The sequence below is a fragment of the Armigeres subalbatus genome, chromosome 1 (genome assembly GCF_024139115.2).
Source record: "Armigeres subalbatus isolate Guangzhou_Male chromosome 1, GZ_Asu_2, whole genome shotgun sequence".
Taxonomy (NCBI): domain Eukaryota; kingdom Metazoa; phylum Arthropoda; class Insecta; order Diptera; family Culicidae; genus Armigeres; species Armigeres subalbatus.
In genome coordinates, this window is record NC_085139.1 from 257,668,669 (window position 1) to 257,686,829 (window position 18,161).

Sequence of the window (18,161 nt, forward strand, 5' to 3'; positions counted from 1 at the left end):
TCACTTATAATTACATAGGATATTAACATCACCCGTCACCCATTTTTACTCAATACATTGCGTGCAGCAACCTATTGCAAGTTTATTCAAAATTTATCAAAGCACTAACCTTTCTATACAACTTTGTTGTAAAGAAAGAAGCAATCTTTGTGAAAAGATATTCTTCAAATTTTTGGCCCACACTGTACTTGTTCCTACACAACACATTTATGTCGCTGTTTGACCAATACACTTCCCCGGAAGATAGTTACTTCTGATTGTTTTCAACAGTATCACATCACCAGTGGTCGAGTGAACATCAAAAAGTTCCCTAAGAACAAAATCAAATAATTACAGTTAAGGTGTGTAAACGTATCCAGTCTAAAAAGTAATCCACGCAAAATGTATGTCTCAAATGGTTGTGAAAACTGTTGTTCTCCTTGCTGAAATAACCGGAAACTGCAATATGTTTGGAAACATCCGCATCAGCTGTTCTTTGTTTTACTCCCTAATCTATGCAAAGCTTCGATGGCCGTCTACTACGTTTTAAATTTTTGATCAAATACATCAAGATATTTCAACAAAGAATACTTAGAATCGTTGTTCTTCGTGATTAATATCGTCGGAAGTTCGAGTAGAATGCGTTACATAAGTCTGGTAGAAAATTCAGTAAATTGTAAATGACGTGATTGTAATTGCGCCTTATCTGAATTTCATTGTTTTAAAAGGACACTCCTGGAATCCAAAGATTTCATGCACATAAAATGATCTACTTTCAAGTAAGCTTAATGCTTTTCTATAAAAATATCAATATAATGAACCCAAAAATCTGTTATCATGAGCAGAGAAAAAATCTGCATCTAATACAGTACCACCGGGACAACATCGGGTTGGGACGGAAAAATCAATTTATCGATTTTCCTTTCGTAGTCGGTCGCGATAGTTTGATCATCATCACAACACCCCAGGAATGGCTCTCTGTTGTGCTTTCCATTCCCGCGTGCGTGTGTACGATAGCAACAACACGTGAGAGGAAATTCGGAAAATTCTCGCCTCTCCGCTACGAGTCAGCTTGCTTTGTTTGTTTTGCTTTTTGCGTACGCGTTGCCATGGCGGCAGCCACCTGTTGCCGGCTTCATGTCTAGTATAGATAAATAATAACTCCAATCTCGGTTTTCAGAAATCCCTCAAACAGAATGATGGAAACCAGTTCCTGTCCGGAGGTTTCGGAAAGCCCGCCTTCCACTCCCCCGTCATCCAGTACGCCGAAGCATGATCCTGCTCAGCCAAAGCAGCAGTCTTTGGAGCAACAGTCTTCGACTCAACTGGATCCACAAAATCCGAGACTGCTCTCGTCGCTTTACAGTTTCTTGGTCATTGTGAGCTTCTTCTTAGTAGGCTTTGCCGCGTTCCGAAACACTCTCACTTGGTAATTTAGTCAGTTCTATGCTTACTTTGATTTATTTGTTCACTTGTTGTTTGTTCTTTTCATGAAGGCACCTTCAGAGATTCTGGGGTGCATCCGGAGATTTCTGGCAAGCCCACTGGGATCGGTTCATTGATTTTACAGGTTGGTTCACCCAAAGCACCTGTGAGTTCAAAAAATAATCCATCTCTATCTGATTGCAGGTGAAGATCCTGCAACCCTCTGGGTGCTCAGTACAACCTTGTTCACCGTGTTCGTTTATTGGTTCTTCGGAGGCATTTACACCATCTTCGACCTAACCTGTAAGCCGGCTTGCATTCGCCGATACAAGATGCAACCCGGCACAAACGAGCCAGTAGATCGGACACGCCTCATGAAGGTCATCGCAACGGTGTTGATGAACCAAACCCTAGTCGGCATACCGATGGCCGTGTTTATGTACCAAGCGATGCGCTTTCGTGGACTGAATGACTTGCGCGAGCTGCCCACCTTTCACTGGGTGCTGGCCGAGCTAGCGTTCTGCATCTTCATCGAGGAGATTGGCTTCTACTACGCCCACCGACTGTTGCACAACCGATTCATCTACAAATACATCCACAAGCAGCACCACGAGTGGACAGCTCCGATTGCCATCACCGCCATCTACTGCCATCCGATTGAGCATATTTTCAGCAATTTGGTTCCGCCGTTCTTGGGGATCTTCATGCTGGGAAGCCACGTGGCGGTCGCTTGGTTGTGGTTCACGTTGGTCATTTTGTCGACGCTGAACGCCCACTCCGGGTACCATTTGCCGTTCTTTCCCAGCCCGGAGGCACACGATTTTCATCATTTGAAGTAAGTTGAATAAAATAGTTCATGTTATGGAGGTATACGGTATTAGATTTTTAGAAATGTGGAAAATTGCAATGCTTTAATGACAAAACGAAAAGTGACTTACTTCCCATTTAAATGCAGCCCCGTACCTCGGCAAGCTTATTCATGGATGTTGTTCCTATGTAAGTTCATATAGCTAAGCTTCTGGAGATTTTGGTAACGAAATCCAACATTTGAGATTAATTCCGTAGGTCTTCTTGAATGAACTTTAAAGGAGCACCACCATACATTATTCCTAATAGTCATTTAGGAATTTCAGAAGCTCTATAGCCAGAAATCCTAGATCACAGTTCTCTTCTCGGAAATCTATTAGCAAATCCCCGAGGAAATGAATTGAAATCTCCTCCTGGAATTTATTCTGATTTTTTTATCAAAAATTCTTGAAAGAATTCTTCTATTAATTCTAACTAAACTCTTCGAGGAATTCCTTCGGAAACACCTTCAGGAGTTTCATCAGATATATTTTTTCAAAAATATCGGCCAGATTTTTTTAAAAGTTCCACCAAAACACTCCACAATGGGGAAATCCGATTTCAAAGGTGGAAAAAATTGATAACTTTCTTCACGAACAACTTACAGAAGCGATCAAGATCTTATTCGAAAGGGAATTTTTTTCATTAATTTTCGGGAATTCATTTCATTAATTTTCGTTCAGCAAACATTTGTCAATATCTGTTCAACACTTTGGGACAATAATATCAACACTTATCTGTAAATATTACTATTTTTTACAGAATACATGAAAATTGCACATAAAATGCACTTTGATGCTTATTTGACCCTAAAATCCCTTAAATTTCCAACTTTTACCAACAAAATATATTTAGTGCCCTTCCACTGGATCCACAGTGAAGAGATAAACACAATTTTAGAACAATGTCTTAAAGATAAAATGACAAATAGTTTGAAAACTCGCGATATATGGGGCATTGTGGCAAAACGAGCCCAATAACTACATACAGGAGTATTTCTCGTTTATGAAACAGAACTCACTGAATTCCTTGAAAAAATCCCTTTCGAATAAGCTCTTGATCTCTTCTGTAAGTTGTTCGTGAAGAAAGTTATCACTTTCTTCCACCTTTTCAATCGTATTTCCCCATGGTGCACTCCTTTGTAGTTTCTTGAGGTACACTGACTTCACAATCATGTGTCAAGCACTAATATGAGTCATTTCCATTTGATCTACATGTAAAATGGAGTGACCAACTATTGTTACAAAGTGACCCAAATATGTGCGGTCAGTATAATACCTTCACATGAAATTCATGACTCGGATACAGGGTGTAAAACGGAAATTTCCAAATTCGTGACCGTCTTTATCTTTCGATGGATTTTCGAGATTTGCTTATCAATCGATTCGGTTACCCTCCAGCAATTTGACAATTCCATTGATACTATTGATTATCAACATTAAACTATTAAAAATGTTATTTCTATCCAAACCCGGCGAAAAATTTAGAAAAAATCAAGTTTCGTTCATACATCCCCAACACAGACATCAGATTGCAGTAAGGTACGGGCCTTTTGGCCCACTGCTTCGTTTTCCCCTTGTATAAAAAGCCCCGTGTTTCGCGTGCGCGCGTCACGCTAATTCCAGTTCGTGACAGCAGCGCATAGGGACGTGGTTTTTGCTCGCGCATTTTTTCCACCTGTTGTTTCTCGTTTATTCGTTTACTAGTTTATTTGTGGACGCAATAGCGCCCGTGGCAAGGTTTTTTTTTTCAATTTTTAAGAGTGATAGATTCTTTTCTGCATTTAAAAAAATCAAAATTTTCAACGTCTGTTGTCTGTGATTTTTTTCATCAAATGCTGTGTCTGTGTCGGTCCAACTGTCTAAGGTTGTCACTGGTTTTGTTTTCTGCATCTGATAGTAAAAAAGAATTAAAGTATCAAATATTTTATTTTTTGTGAGAATTTCCCCGCGTGCTGCGTCTGGTTGGCTAGTCACCGGACAGACAACCAGGGCTATTATATATATGATTCGTCGCGTTGTCGTTATTTTCTCTCGGACCCGTCATGGGAGACCCGTTGGCCGATTCGGTCGAGGGAAGGTCCCAAATCGAACTACTCTTGGAGGCGCGGGTAACCCTCCGAGCAGCTTTTGCAGAGTAATGATGACGCCGGCAATCCGCCGAAAAGAGGAAGAAGCAGCAATCGCAGCTGCCGGAAGGACAAGTGCCCGCCCGTGTTTGTAAAAGGCGATCCGCCGAATTTAAGCCCGAAAATTCGCCAGCTGATAGCGATGTACTTTTCGGCTATTCAGCGAGGGCGTGAAAGTGATGCCAGCAAACAAGGACCATCATCAGTCCGTCGTGGAGTTCCTCGAGGTCCACAAGTATGAGTACTACACTCATGACCACCCCGGCACGAAGCCGCTAAAGGCTTTGCTGCGAGGACTCCACGACATGAAGGAAGAGGAGCTAAAAGCTGAGCTCGAAAGTTGCGGATTGAAACCGGTGGCCGTGCACAAGATCGCTCGTCACGACAAGATGAGGAGGTATCGCGACCAGATTTACCTGGGCCACCTGGAGCACGGCTCCACCACGTGGAAGGACCTGAAGCTGGTCGGCGTTATAAATTATACCATCGTTGACTGGGAGCGATATCGGCCAGTGCACCGCGACGTCACGCAGTGCACCAACTGCTTCAATTTCGGGCACGGCACCAGGAACTGCCGCATGAAGCCGCGCTGCAACAAGTGTGGCGAACCCCATCTGACTGATGAGTGCGACAAAATGGAGGTGGCCGATCCCAAGTGCGCCAACTGTGGCGACAAACATCGGGCCACCACAAAGGGCTGCCCAAAGCGAGCCGAGTTCCTGGAAATCCGGAAGAAGGCTTCCACCAGGACCATTCCGAAGAAGAACCGTGTTCCTGTAATCAACGAGGTGAACTTTCCGCATCGTGCGACTCGACCAGCCGACCAGGGAGGCGGTGTGGCCATCGCTCTTCGCTACAACATCAACTGTCGTCTGCTTCCAAGCTTCCAGCTCAGTGTCATCGAGGCGATCGGTGTCGAAATCACCACTTCGGTCGGCACAATCGCGCTGATCGCGGCATACTGTCCAACGCAAGCCAAAGCCGGCGATGGATCATCGGCTGCCCTTCGTAGGGACATCGTCAAGCTTACGCGGAGGCAAGGTCAGTTTATCATTGCCGGCGACTTGAATGCCAAACATCAAGCCTGGGGCAACAGTCGCGGCAATCAAAACGGCACCATCTGGAGCAACGACATGGAGGAAGGCCACTACACGATCTTGAGCCCGGATTCCCCCACTCGGCTGAGTCGGTCCGGTGTCCACGCAACCCTCGACCTCTACATAACAAATCTGAGCGACCACGTCTCGCAGCCGGTCGTCTACCAGGAGCTCAGTTCGGATCACTATCCGGTGGTGGCGGAACTGGGCTCCTCGGTTAATCGGCACCAGCAGTTACGGCGAAACTACCACCGAGTGAACTGGCAGCGGTTCCAGCAGTGCGTCGATAACACCGTCGATTACGAGGTGCGTCCGGAGACGCCGGAAAGTATTGACCGCCAGCTTTGCGCGATCGAGGATGCGATCAAGGCGGCCCGGGAGCAACACGTACCGACGGCTCGGCAGGTAAGCAACTCCTTAAACATCGATACACTCACCAAAGATTTGATTCGATTGCGGAATGTCACTCGCAGGCAGTTCCAGCGTACTGGACTGCCTGAACTTAAGGCACGCTGCAATCGAATCACAAAAATTATCCAGGCCAGAATGGTGGACCTCAAAAATAACGATTTCTCAAATAAGATCCGCACTCTCCCAGATTATGCCAACATTCCGTGCCGATAGTTCGAACGAGCCAGACGTGTGTGCTGTGTCTCATCGCGGATTGTGTTCGGTAGTGAAAAGGCTATTGTGTGGTGTGCTCCTACCTACGGATCCAAGGCGATCGCTGTCGGCGAGTGAAGTAGCTGCTTCTGGCGAGGCCAGTGAAGCAGGCTATTGTTACTGCTGCTACCTACAGCAGCAGAGGCAGATAAGTAGAAACGTTTTTATTGTTCTCCCATCTGCTTGGCTCGGAGTGGGACTGATAAAATAAATCAAATTAGTTTTTTTTAAGTTTTTTTTTCTGATTGGCTATTAGTCTTAAGTTAGCATAAGCAAAATCATTCTTCCACCTTGCGGGGTGAGAATGGAGGCAGATACTATGGAAGGCAATGTGCCTTCAAAAGATGCAGGGCGCACACGATTGTACCATGCGGCTTCGCCTGGGCCTTGGGTTGTTTACTTTCGGCAGAAAGTGAAGAGCCTAGATTTCCTGGGCATAAAACGAGATTTGACGCGTCGTTTTACGAAGCTTGAATTCAACCAAATCAACAGAAACAAACTACGCATCACCGCACCTACATACCAGGTGGCGAATGAAATTGCGAAAGACAGGGCGTACAATGTTGAATATTTAGTTTATGTGCCCTCGCGGGAGGTCGAGATAGAAGGCGTAATCAACGCAGCGAGCTTGACTTGCAAGGATGTGCTTGCAGGCAAGGTTCGCCTAAAAAATGCCCTGCAATCTACCGTGGATATTCTGGACTGCAAGGAATTGCATTCAGCAGCCACGGTAGATGGTAAAAGGTTTATTCAAATCAGGCTCGCTTCGGGTGACGTTCGCCGGTTCGATGCTTCCAAAATATGTCGATATAGAAAATATGTTGTTTCCGGTGCGTCTTTTTGTGCCAAGGGTATTTAACTGTACCAACTGCAAACAACTTGGTCACACTGCCGAGTTTTGTGACAACAAACCACGTTGTGGCAAATGTTCAGAAAGGCATCGGGAGGAGTCCTGCCAACAACAAGCAACAAAATGTGCTTATTGTGGTTTGAATCCTCCCCATGGTTTGCAAGAATGCCCGGTGTACAAAAAGCGCACCCAAAAAGTGAAGCGCTCGTTGGTACAGCGCTCCAAGCAGTCGTATGCGGAAATGGTTAAGTCGCAAGACACATCCGCCACAGCCACTGCATCGACTGCTATTTCAGCCACCGTTCGTGTAAGTGATTATTATGATTCCATCTCCATTGATGAATTGGACTCTGACGCAGCCGATATGGATGATTCTGCGGAGGTACACGTGCCCGAAAAGAGGAAGCAACCGTCTTCCCCGGGATCGCGCCGTAAGAGAACAAAAGTCATCCATAAAAGCTTGCCAAAATCTGAAGGTAATGGGGGTTTATTTAAAATCCCGAAGCAATCTGTCCCTACTGCTTCTTTTGATCCTAGTTGCAGTAAGGCATTCCCGCCATTGCTCAAATCCGATGTTTCGAAGAAACATCCGGCTAGGAGAATCAACGAAAGAAAAAAACAAATTCGCACTTCTAGAAAAAGTATTCCGTCCACGCGAGGATTGATCTCCTTTAAGGACCTTGTGGACCGTTTTTTGAATTTGTTCAATATTCCGAATTCATTGAGGCCAATCATTGACCTCTTTATTCCAACAGTTGAAAGTTATCTGAAGCAATTGACTGTTTCATGGCCCCTTCTTGCAGGAATTGTATCTTTCGATGGATAATACGGCCATACAAGATACAATCACTGTGCTGCAGTGGAACTGTCATAGTCTGAAAAATAAATTAGACGTGTTCAAGTTTTTGATTCGCAATTCCGATTGCGATATATTTGCGCTCTGTGAAACATGGCTTTCTTCTGAAGATGAAATCAACTTCCACGATTTTAATATTATTCGCCAAGATCGGGATGATCATTATGGTGGCGTTCTTTTGGGGATCAAAAAATGCTACTCCTTCTACAGAATTCTATTCCGACTGTTCCCGGCTTAGAAATCGTCGCATGCCAAGTAAATGTGAAGAATAAAGATCTTTGCATAGCTTCAGTGTACATTCCTCCAAATGCCTCTATTAATCGTCGACATTTTTGGAGCGCAGTCTCCCTCCTATCATCTCCAGTATTGATATTGGGTGATATGAACGCACATGGTATTGGATGGGGCGAAACGTATGACGATTATAGAGCGCCTATTTTCTATGATTTGTGTGACGATTTCAATTTGAATATTTTGAACACTGGTGAAGTAACTCGAATAGGACCAAATGGTCAACAAAGCCGTATTGATCTGTCCTTATGTTCAAATTCACTATCATTAGATTGCACGTGGAAGGTAATTCAAGATCCCCATGGTAGTGATCATATGCCGATAGTTACCACAATTAAAAGTAGCTATCAACAATCTGAGCCAGTTAATGTTCCTTTCGACCTCACGAAAAACATTGACTGGCCAAAATTTGCATCGGCGGTAAAAATTGGTATTGAATCAACTGATACTCTTCCACCTTTGGATGAATATCGATTCCTTACTGAGTTGATTCAAAAAAGCGCACTAGAAGCTCAGAAACGACGCGTTCCAAGTACATTTGTCATAAGAAGACCAGCCACTCCTGGATGGGACGATGAATGTACTAAGTTGTATTCTGAGAAATCTGATGCCTTCAAGGCCTTCCGTAAACACGGAAGGTCCGAGCTTTTTGAAGAGTATTTGAGGCTCGAAAGAAAACTCAAAAATCTTCTCAAGGCAAAAAAACGTAGCTACTGGCGACGTTTTGTTGAGGGACTATCACGAGAAACCTCCATGACAACACTTTGGAAAACGGCCCGCAACATGCGGAACCGCGTTTCCACCAATGAGAGTGAAGAATACTCCAATCGATGGATATTCAACTTCGCAAAAAAGGTCTGTCCAGATTCCGTACCAGCAGAACCGCTATTTCGAGAATCAGTCACTGATCCCGGTTCTTTGGGTGGACCATTCTCAATGCTGGAACTTTCTATGTCTCTTCTTTCATCGAATAATTCTGCTCCGGGATGCGATAACATCAAATTCAATCTTCTTAAAAACCTCCCAGATATCGCAAAAAGACGATTACTTGACCTGTACAACTGTTTCATGGAGTACAACATTGTGCCACCTGAATGGCGACAGGTCAAAGTAATAGCTATTCAAAAGCCTGGGAAACCAGCGTCTAATCACAATTCATACCGACCGATTGCCATGCTATCATGCATGAGAAAATTATTGGAGAAAATGATCCTTTCAAGAGTCGACCATTGGGTCGAACAAAATGCATTACTCTCAAATACTCAGTTTAGATTTCGAAAAGGTAAAGGAACAAACGATTGTCTAGCGTTGCTCTCTTCAGATATACAGCTGGCCTTTGCGCACAAGGAGCAATTGGCTTCAGTTTTCTTGGATATTAAGAGCGCTTTTGATTCAGTTTCCATAGAAGTACTGTCAGACAATCTGCACAGTAATGGATTACCCGTTATTTTAAATAATTTCTTGTACAATTTGTTGTCAGAAAAACAAATGAACTTCAAACTCGGCACTCTGACAACTTCCAGAACTAGTTACATGGGCCTTCCCCAAGGTTCATGTTTAAGTCCCTTGCTTTATAATTTCTATGTTAAAGATATTGACAATTGTTTGGAAGGACAATGCACGCTCAGACAACTTGCAGATGATGCCGTGGTCTCTCTAAGAGGTTCAAGTGCAGCTGTCTTGCAAGGACCATTGCAAAGTACCCTAGATAATCTGACTGTTTGGGCCAGACATTTGGGGATCGAGTTTTCACCGCAAAAAACTCAGTTGGTTGTGTTTACTAGGAAGCGGTACCCTGCTCAACTGCAACTAAAGCTGTTGAATGATGACATCAACCAATCTTTATCTTCTAAATACCTTGGGGTCGTGTTTGATTCCAAATGTACCTGGAAACTCCATTTTGAGTATTTGATAGAGAAATGCCGGAAAAGGATCCATTTTCTACGTTCTATCTCCGGAACATGGTGGGGTGCTCACCCGGAAGACCTCATCAAACTCTATAGAACGACTATTCTCTCTGTTTTAGAGTATGGCTCCTTCTGCTTCCTCTCAGCAGCTGATTGCCACCTGATCAAATTGGAACGAATTCAGTATCGTTGTTTGCGTATTGCCCTTGGCTGCATGCATTCAACGCATAACATGAGCCTGGAGGTGCTTGCTGGAGTCACTCCTTTAAAGCACCGTTACTGGGAGCTCTCACTTAGAATACTCATCAAATGTGGAACAAGTAACACACTTGTCTTAGATAACTTCGATAATATGCTTGAACTGGTTTATCGGTCAAGATTCCTAAGAGTTTATCTCAATTACATATCGTCAGATCTTTGTCTTCCATGTTATACTCCCCTTCGAGTTGACCTCACCAATGACAGTTTCTCAATTGAATACGATCTGTCCATGAAACATGCTATTCAAGAAATACCAGATCATCTTCGAAATCTTTCTATTCCCTCCATTTTTTCTGAAAAATATGAACATGTCGATTGCAACAACAGATATTTCACTGATGGCTCTCGCATTAACGGATCCACTGGCTTCGGTGTTTTCAATGTAACTTCAACCACCTTCCGAAAACTTCAGGAACCGTGTTCGGTTTATGTTGCTGAGCTGGCAGCAATTAACTTCGCTTTGGGGATAATTTCCAATCAGCCCGTAGACCATTATTTCATCTTCTCGGATAGTCTTAGTTCTATCGAGGCACTCCGGTCGATGAAACCTGTTAAGCACGCATCTTACTTTCTTACAAACATAAGAGAGCAGATGCGTGTTTTGGTCGAAAGATCATTCAAGATTACCTTTGTTTGGGTCCCTTCTCACTGCTCAATCTACGGCAATGAGAAGGCAGACTCACTGGCAAAGGTGGGCGCACAGGAGGGTGAGGTTTATGATAGACAATTCTCGAGCAACGAGTTTTTCCCATTAGTCCGTCAGAGTACTCTTCAAAGTTGGCAAAGAAATTGGACACACAACGAACTTGGACGGTGGCTATTTTCCATAGTTCCAAAAGTTTCTGGGCGAGCGTGGTTCAGAGGTGAGGACTTAAGTCGAGGCTTCATTCGCGTGATGTCGAGACTTATGTCCAATCACTATTCACTAAACGCACATTTGTACAGAATAAACCTTGTCGATATCAACTTATGTAGGTGCGGTGCCGGTTATGATGACATCGATCACGTAGTTTGGTTCTGCTCGGAAAATGACGCCTCCAGAGAGCAATTATTGGATACCCTTGTGGCCCGAGGTAAACAACCCTTCAGGGAAGTTCGAGGAGTTTTGGGAGATCGTGATGTTGGCTATATGCAGGCCATTTATGGTTTTCTTTGTTCTTCTGACATCAAAATCTTATATTTTGTTATTTTTTTTTCTCTTTCTTCAAAGTATTTTTTTTAAGTCTCTGCCTTTCTGTTCAGTAGAGCTCCGTAGCTCTGGCCATCCGGAAGATGCTCTCAGTCGAACCATTCCTCGAGCACGACGACACGCCACATCGTCCCTGACGCCAAATGCCCGGATGAGAAGCTGAAATCTCCTGATCCCAAATCCTAAGCCCCGTCCATCCTTAAACATTGTAAACTAACCTCGAGTCACCACGAGTACGCTGGCTTCTATCCCTCTCTTACTAACTGTACAATAAAATGATATTGATTGTATATATCACAAAGAAATATGGCTCCGTAAAGTGTTATACGCGCCTGAGCCTACCAAATAAACGAACTTTAAAAAAAGATTATGCCAAGCCGTTCTGGAAAATGACCAAAATACTAAAATCCAAGCCTCGGCCCATCCCACTAGACAATAATGGCTCTAAGGATCGCTTGATAACTCCTGCAGAGAAGGTCGCTGAAATAGGTCGTCACTTCGTCAGCTCACACAATCTTGGGCAGAACATCGTCAGTCCACACGAAGCAGCCGTCAACGAACATGCTAACAACATCCATTTGATTCCCAACGACTTCTCGGAGGAGTTGGAGATCTCAGCTGGCGAATTGACGGCCTATATCAAATCATCGAAGAACATGAAGGCCCCAGGCTTCGACAGCATCCTGAATCTCGAGCTCAAACACATGAGTGCTCCATTCTTTGAGCACCTCTCGCTGATCTTTAATCAGTGTCTCCGGCTCAGCTACTTCCCATCGTCCTGGAAGTCAGCGAAAGTCATCCCCATCCGGAAGCCTGGGAAGGATCCTTCCTCCCCCAGAAATTATCGTCCCATCAGCCTTCTCTCAGGGTTATCCAAGCTATTCGAAAAAGCTATTCATCACCGGTTACTTGAGTCTGCCGAAAATCTCAACATCTTGCTCGAGGAACAGTTTGGTTTCCGACGCGGTCGGTCAACTATACACCAACTGACTCGAGTTACCAACGTCCTCAGACGGAACAAATTTGTCTCAAAAACATCCGCCATGGCCTTACTCGATGTCGAGAAGGCATTTGACAATGTATGGCATGATGGCCTCGTGTACAAACTACAACGCTACAATCTTCCCAGCTACCTGGTGAAAATCATCAACAATTACCTGGCAGCAAGGACATTCCGGGTCTCAATCAGCGCAGAGGAGCGAGCTTCAATGCGCACAACATCGTCGCAGGTGTCCTCCAGCGCAGTATCCTCGGGCGCCTGCTTTTCAATCTGTTCACCTCCGACATGCCAGAACCTCCAGAAGGCGGCATTCTGTCTCTGTTCGCAGATGACACCTCCATCGTCTACAACGGTAGAGTGATCAGAGCGCTAGTGGCAAAACTCCAACGAGGCCTGGATGCCCTGACAGAGTACCTCACCAGCTGGAAGATCTGTATCAACGCGGCGAAGACCCAGGTCATCATTTTCCCCCACTCCAAATCCCCTAAACATGTTCCACCTGGGGACTGTAAAATCATCCTCAATGGCACGACTGTGGAATGGGCCAATGAGGCCGACTACCTTGGCTTGACCCTCGACAGCAAGCTTATTTTCAGGCAACAGGTTGACAAAACGGTGTCAAAGTGTGACGTCTTGTTGAAACTACTGTACCCTTTGATCAACCGCCGGTCGTCATTGTCCCTGAAAAATAAGCTTGCTGTCTACAAGCAAATCATCCTCCCTGTGATCGAATATGGCGTGCCGGTCTGGGAGAGCTGCGCTAAAACCCACCACCTCAAACTTCAACGGGTCCAAGACAAATTCCTGAGGATGATCCTCAACACCTCCCAGGACAAGAACATCCGAGGTCCACCGTCTGGCCGGAATAAAACCTTACATGAACGCTTTGGTGAGTGTAAAGAAAAGTTTAGGGTCCGTTGCTTGCACTCGGACCAAGAAGCGCTTAGGGCGCTAGTTCCAATCTAGGTTATCAAATTTTTATTGTAAATATTAGTGTACATAGTAGTTAGGTTATCAAATTTAAAAAAACACAGGCCGTTATGATACATTATATTTTAAAAATTAAGTTAAAACATAAAAATAATAATAATAACAATAATTGAATTTGAAGTTGGAGGGCCAAGCCGGCCGATCACTGTACATGTTAAAAATAATTGTAGAACAAAAATGTTCTAAAATAAAGAAGAATTTTACTACTACTACAGAGAGCGGACACGATGGTGTGACTGTGATCCAGCATCGGAAGCGATCGTCGACCATGGCATGCATTGAGTAGCGATAACGTCTGTCGCGGCAATGACGTTGAAGGCGGTCAAGGATGGGGAGCGGCGGTCGGAACGGCAGAATCACTCAAGTAAAATTTTCCTCCGGTTACGACGAACGGCGACAACGGCTGCCGCAGCAATGACGTTGGTGGCATCATCGATGGTGAAGCTGCGGTAGTTACTGATAATGGTGATTGGAGACATTGATGATAAATCGGTTCTTTTGAGGACCATCATTACATTGGGAAGAAAATTTTTAGTCTGACCGGGAAATTTTTAGCGTCTAGTAAAATGTTCTAACAAGATTCTGAGTTTGGATACGTGCTATTAGCACAGAGAACAGACATGGAGGCTCGAGCAAAATTTCTTGCAAAACATGTGTAAACAAACACACCGAACCCCAACGCCATCGACGTCGACATGGCAACTCACAATCTAATTTTGACAACACGATGGCGCTGGTATGCTCGTGCATGCATAACGACACTAGCGCACAGTGGCATTTTTTGATGACGCTAGCGCTGATTATGCACGAGATAACGTCGACATTCCAAAGTTATTCAAAATGAACATTAGAAAGTTATCACAACATGGCGAGTGCAGCTTCAACGTCTGTTCTCTGTGCTATTAGTGATTCGAAATGCATACGATTGTGATGATTTACAATAGAAAATTCACCCAAGACGAACTAATATTTGCACCCATACCGATTAACAAAGAGGCGCATTCTTTATTGATTAGCAGAAAACTGCGACAGTAGATTCTGTAGCGTTTAACAAACTAATATTTACATGACACTAAATTTATCATTGCACCAAAAGGTTATTCGTAGTTTACGTCGGGCGGTCGTGTCTTGTACACAACCGTTCTGATTTATTTTTTTTAGGGAGTGGAGTTGGCGCGGAAGGCAGAAGGCCAACCCGCCGGACCCACTAAACCCACCCAAGCAACAGAAGGTTGCATGAGTTACCCTCTCTACTAATACCCTGGTTCCCCCCGGGAACTGCCTCCCAGCATTACTTCTGGGGATAGGCAGTACTTAATGTACTCGCTCATTCACGCTCACACAGGTACTTATCCCGTATGAGTCTTACTTGGATGCTCTCTCTAACACACCCTCTGACACACCCTGACACTCAAATCTGAGACTTATTTGGGTGCTCACTCCAGCACACCCTGCCACCCCTCCTGACATACGCTCTGACACACCATGTGGGACTTACTTTGGTTCTCACTTCTGACATGCCATGCGAGTCTGACTTGGGTGCTCGCCCTTAACATACCCGGTAAAAATCAACACGCTCAATTTAACTGTTCCATCTATTGAATGAACAACTTTAAAATCACTAGCATTGAAAATGAATATTCCTTTGATTTTGAAGTGGTGTCACACCTTTCACAAGTGTGTTGAATGCAGAGAATTCCATAACATCAACACTGTTGATCAAATTACTACTCACTGGATATTGAAATGATTAGCACTTCGATCAGCACCAATAATGTCTCCACTAGAATTAAAAGTGCTATGCTATTGAATTCACAGGTTCAAGGCTATTGATTTAAGAGTGGAGCGATATTGGTGTTGTTCTAAAAATCGATGACAGTTCTTTCATCTATTCTGCTTATTTCAAGAGGTACATATTTCGAAGTGTGAGATGGAGTCATGGTAAGACGAAGGACTTTCAAGCAAATGTATGTTATTCAAATCTGAGCTGAGGCAATTATATTTTTTTATTTTGTTGTTTTATATTCAAAATATTGTGCACGTCAAATGGAAGTGGTGATCTTTGAATGCGACGAGCTCAGCTATTGATATTGATTTGATTTCAAAGTAGTGCATATTCAAATGCAGAACAGTTCGCATGGACGTGTATATTTTTTACCGTGTACCATGTGAGTCTGACTTGAGTGCTCACCTCTAACATGCCATGCGAGACTGACTTGGATGCTCACTACTCACCTCTGCCGTACCTCGACGCTCGAGGTGTCGATAGCGATAGGTACCAACAGTTCTACGCTACGACCCTCCTATCTCGGCATATGCAGTCCATACTAACACCTATGCGGTGACTCTTCTGCCATGCCTCGTGGTGGCGACTGCGGTTGCCACCCGCTGGGACACTCTTACCTCGACATGTGCAAACCTCTCATTCACTTCCCCGTGCTCAGCCTGTTTTCGCTCTAACTAACCAATCACAAGTTAGTCATGCTTGTCGACTGCTGCTCGACGCGCCAGATTCTCTGCAAGCTGCAGGAAATCTGAGTGGTTGCAGTCAAAACTGCGTTCCACTTCTCAACTGCTTGGCACATCCTCTGGATAAGGGTATCCGGGGTTGTGTCCCGACCGCAAACGTCTAGCATAGCTCTTCTTTCGACGTCGAAACGAGGACATACGAACATTGTGTGCTCTGCAACTTCGTCAACACCTGGGCAGTCAGGGCAGACGGGGCTCTCCGCGTGCCCAAACCTGTGGAAGTACTGCCGGAAGCAGCCATGGCCTGACAGGAATTGTGTCAGGTTGGTTCTTCCCACCCAGCTCGATATGTTAGGTATCAGCCGGTGGGTCCATCTATCTTTAGAAGAGTTATTCCATTGTCCTGCCATCTATGTAGCAACCGAAATAACCCTGCACAGAAAAAAATAATGAAAAGTAAACAGCGCGTTTGGGATGCGGAAATTTACACTATTCTACGCTGAAATGGTCCTCTTCGTAACAAGTTTGCTTACAACTTGCACGCAATATTAACGTTTCACGTCAAATATTGTCTACATTTTGGCTATATCGCGCGTGTATTTACGCTCCATTTATGTGCATGATTCTTGGCATAAATTTCAGTGGATTTTTCTATCTGTGTGATGCGTTCGAGGGCTCCTCCGGTGCCACGTAGCTCGATATACTCCTCGTCTTCCCGGATGATCACGCAATCACGCAGGCTGCGTTGTGTGATATCGTGCGATATCACTATGAGACACATCAAACGGTACGTACTCTCCAGCTTCCGCAGGTAACTGATTACCCCCAGAGCTCTCGCCCAGGACGGGGCCGCCGTACCGAAGAATATATTCGAAAACCCCTGCCAGTAGCCGGCACACACCTTGGAATTGTTGGACATCATCCTCGATTCTCCGCAACAGCAGGCGAAGGCCAGCTTGTCGTCTATCTCGACCCCAAGGAGCTTCAAACTCCACATTGATGCGATCGCGACTTCACCCACGTGAATCAACCGTTGAACCGACTTGCGGTTGTTGACGATAACCACCTCCGTCTTATATTGAGCGGGTTTGAAGCACCATGCTGATCACGTGTGCTGCTGTCAGTTCTACCTCGGGAATTGACACTCCGTAGATCTCCTAGGTAACGTCATTGCGAAGCCGACGATCTTAACACCAGGAGGGAACTTTAGCTTCAGAACCCCGTCATACATAAGGTTCCATAATACCGGGCCCGGTATTGAACATTGCGGAACTCCTGCGATAGCTCGTACGCTTCTCTGACCGGCATCGGTCTCGTATAATAGTACACGGTTCTGGAAACAGCTTTCCAAAATCCGGTACAGGCCCATCGGCAGGCTAAGCCGGTGTAACGAGAGTGCGATGGCATCCCAGCTTGCGCTGTTGAATGCGTTCTTCACATCAAGTGTCACTAACGCACAGTATCGAATATCTCGCCTTTTCTGTTGGATCGCTATCTCGGCGGTCTTTACCACCGAGTTAATAGCGTCCAACGTGGACTTACCCTTGCGAAAACCGAACTGATTGCTTGACAGGCCGTTCGTACTCTCTGAGTACGGGGTCAGCCTGTTGAGGATGGTCTTCTCTAGCAATTTGCCCGTCGTGTCTATAAGACAGATTGGTCTATACGCCGATGGGTCGCCCGGCGGCTTCCCGACCTTCGGCAACAACACCAGTTTCTGTTTTTTCATCTTTCGAGGAATCTACACTCATCTAGGCATCTCTGCATAGCTAGCCTGAACATGTGCGGGTTCGCTATGATTGCTGCCTTGAGAGCGCTGTTCGGAACTCCATCAGGTCCTGGAGCTTTGTTCGTTACCAGGAATTTGGCCACCGCGAGTAACTCTTCGTTTGTCACCGGAGCCACCATTTCGGCCGCACCCATATTGCCTTGCGGTGCAAGAGGCCAGGGACTTGTGGTTCGGGACGGGAAGAGTACCTCGATAATCCTCGCCAACCTATCCGGGGACCGTTCGGGTGGTGGAGAGCTCCCTTTGGTCTTGGCCATCACTATCATGTAGGGGATACCCCACGGATTTGCGTTGGCTCCAGTGTTGCCACAAGTACAGATTTATCTGGAAAGGTACAGATTTTTTGTCAAATTTTGGTACAGATTCTGTACGGTACAGATTACAGATTTTTACCAAAAAGTACAGATTGGTACAGATTTTT

The 18,161-nt window shown here is 45.0% G+C and overlaps 1 protein-coding gene across 1 annotated transcript in view; it reads left to right on the plus strand.

Annotated features, from left to right (window-relative positions):
* The first annotated feature begins 201 nt into the window (after positions 1 to 201).
* The window catches only part of LOC134213116 (fatty acid hydroxylase domain-containing protein 2-like), a 34,605-nt gene continuing 16,645 nt past the window's right edge, over positions 202 to 18,161 (plus strand). Inside the window, exons 1-4 of the mRNA XM_062691737.1 lie at positions 202 to 341; positions 1,160 to 1,408; positions 1,476 to 1,549; positions 1,609 to 2,239. Of these exons, the coding sequence (XP_062547721.1) occupies positions 1,176 to 1,408; positions 1,476 to 1,549; positions 1,609 to 2,239 (938 nt within the window). The 5' untranslated portion in view covers positions 202 to 341; positions 1,160 to 1,175. The remainder of the gene's footprint in view (positions 342 to 1,159; positions 1,409 to 1,475; positions 1,550 to 1,608; positions 2,240 to 18,161) is intronic.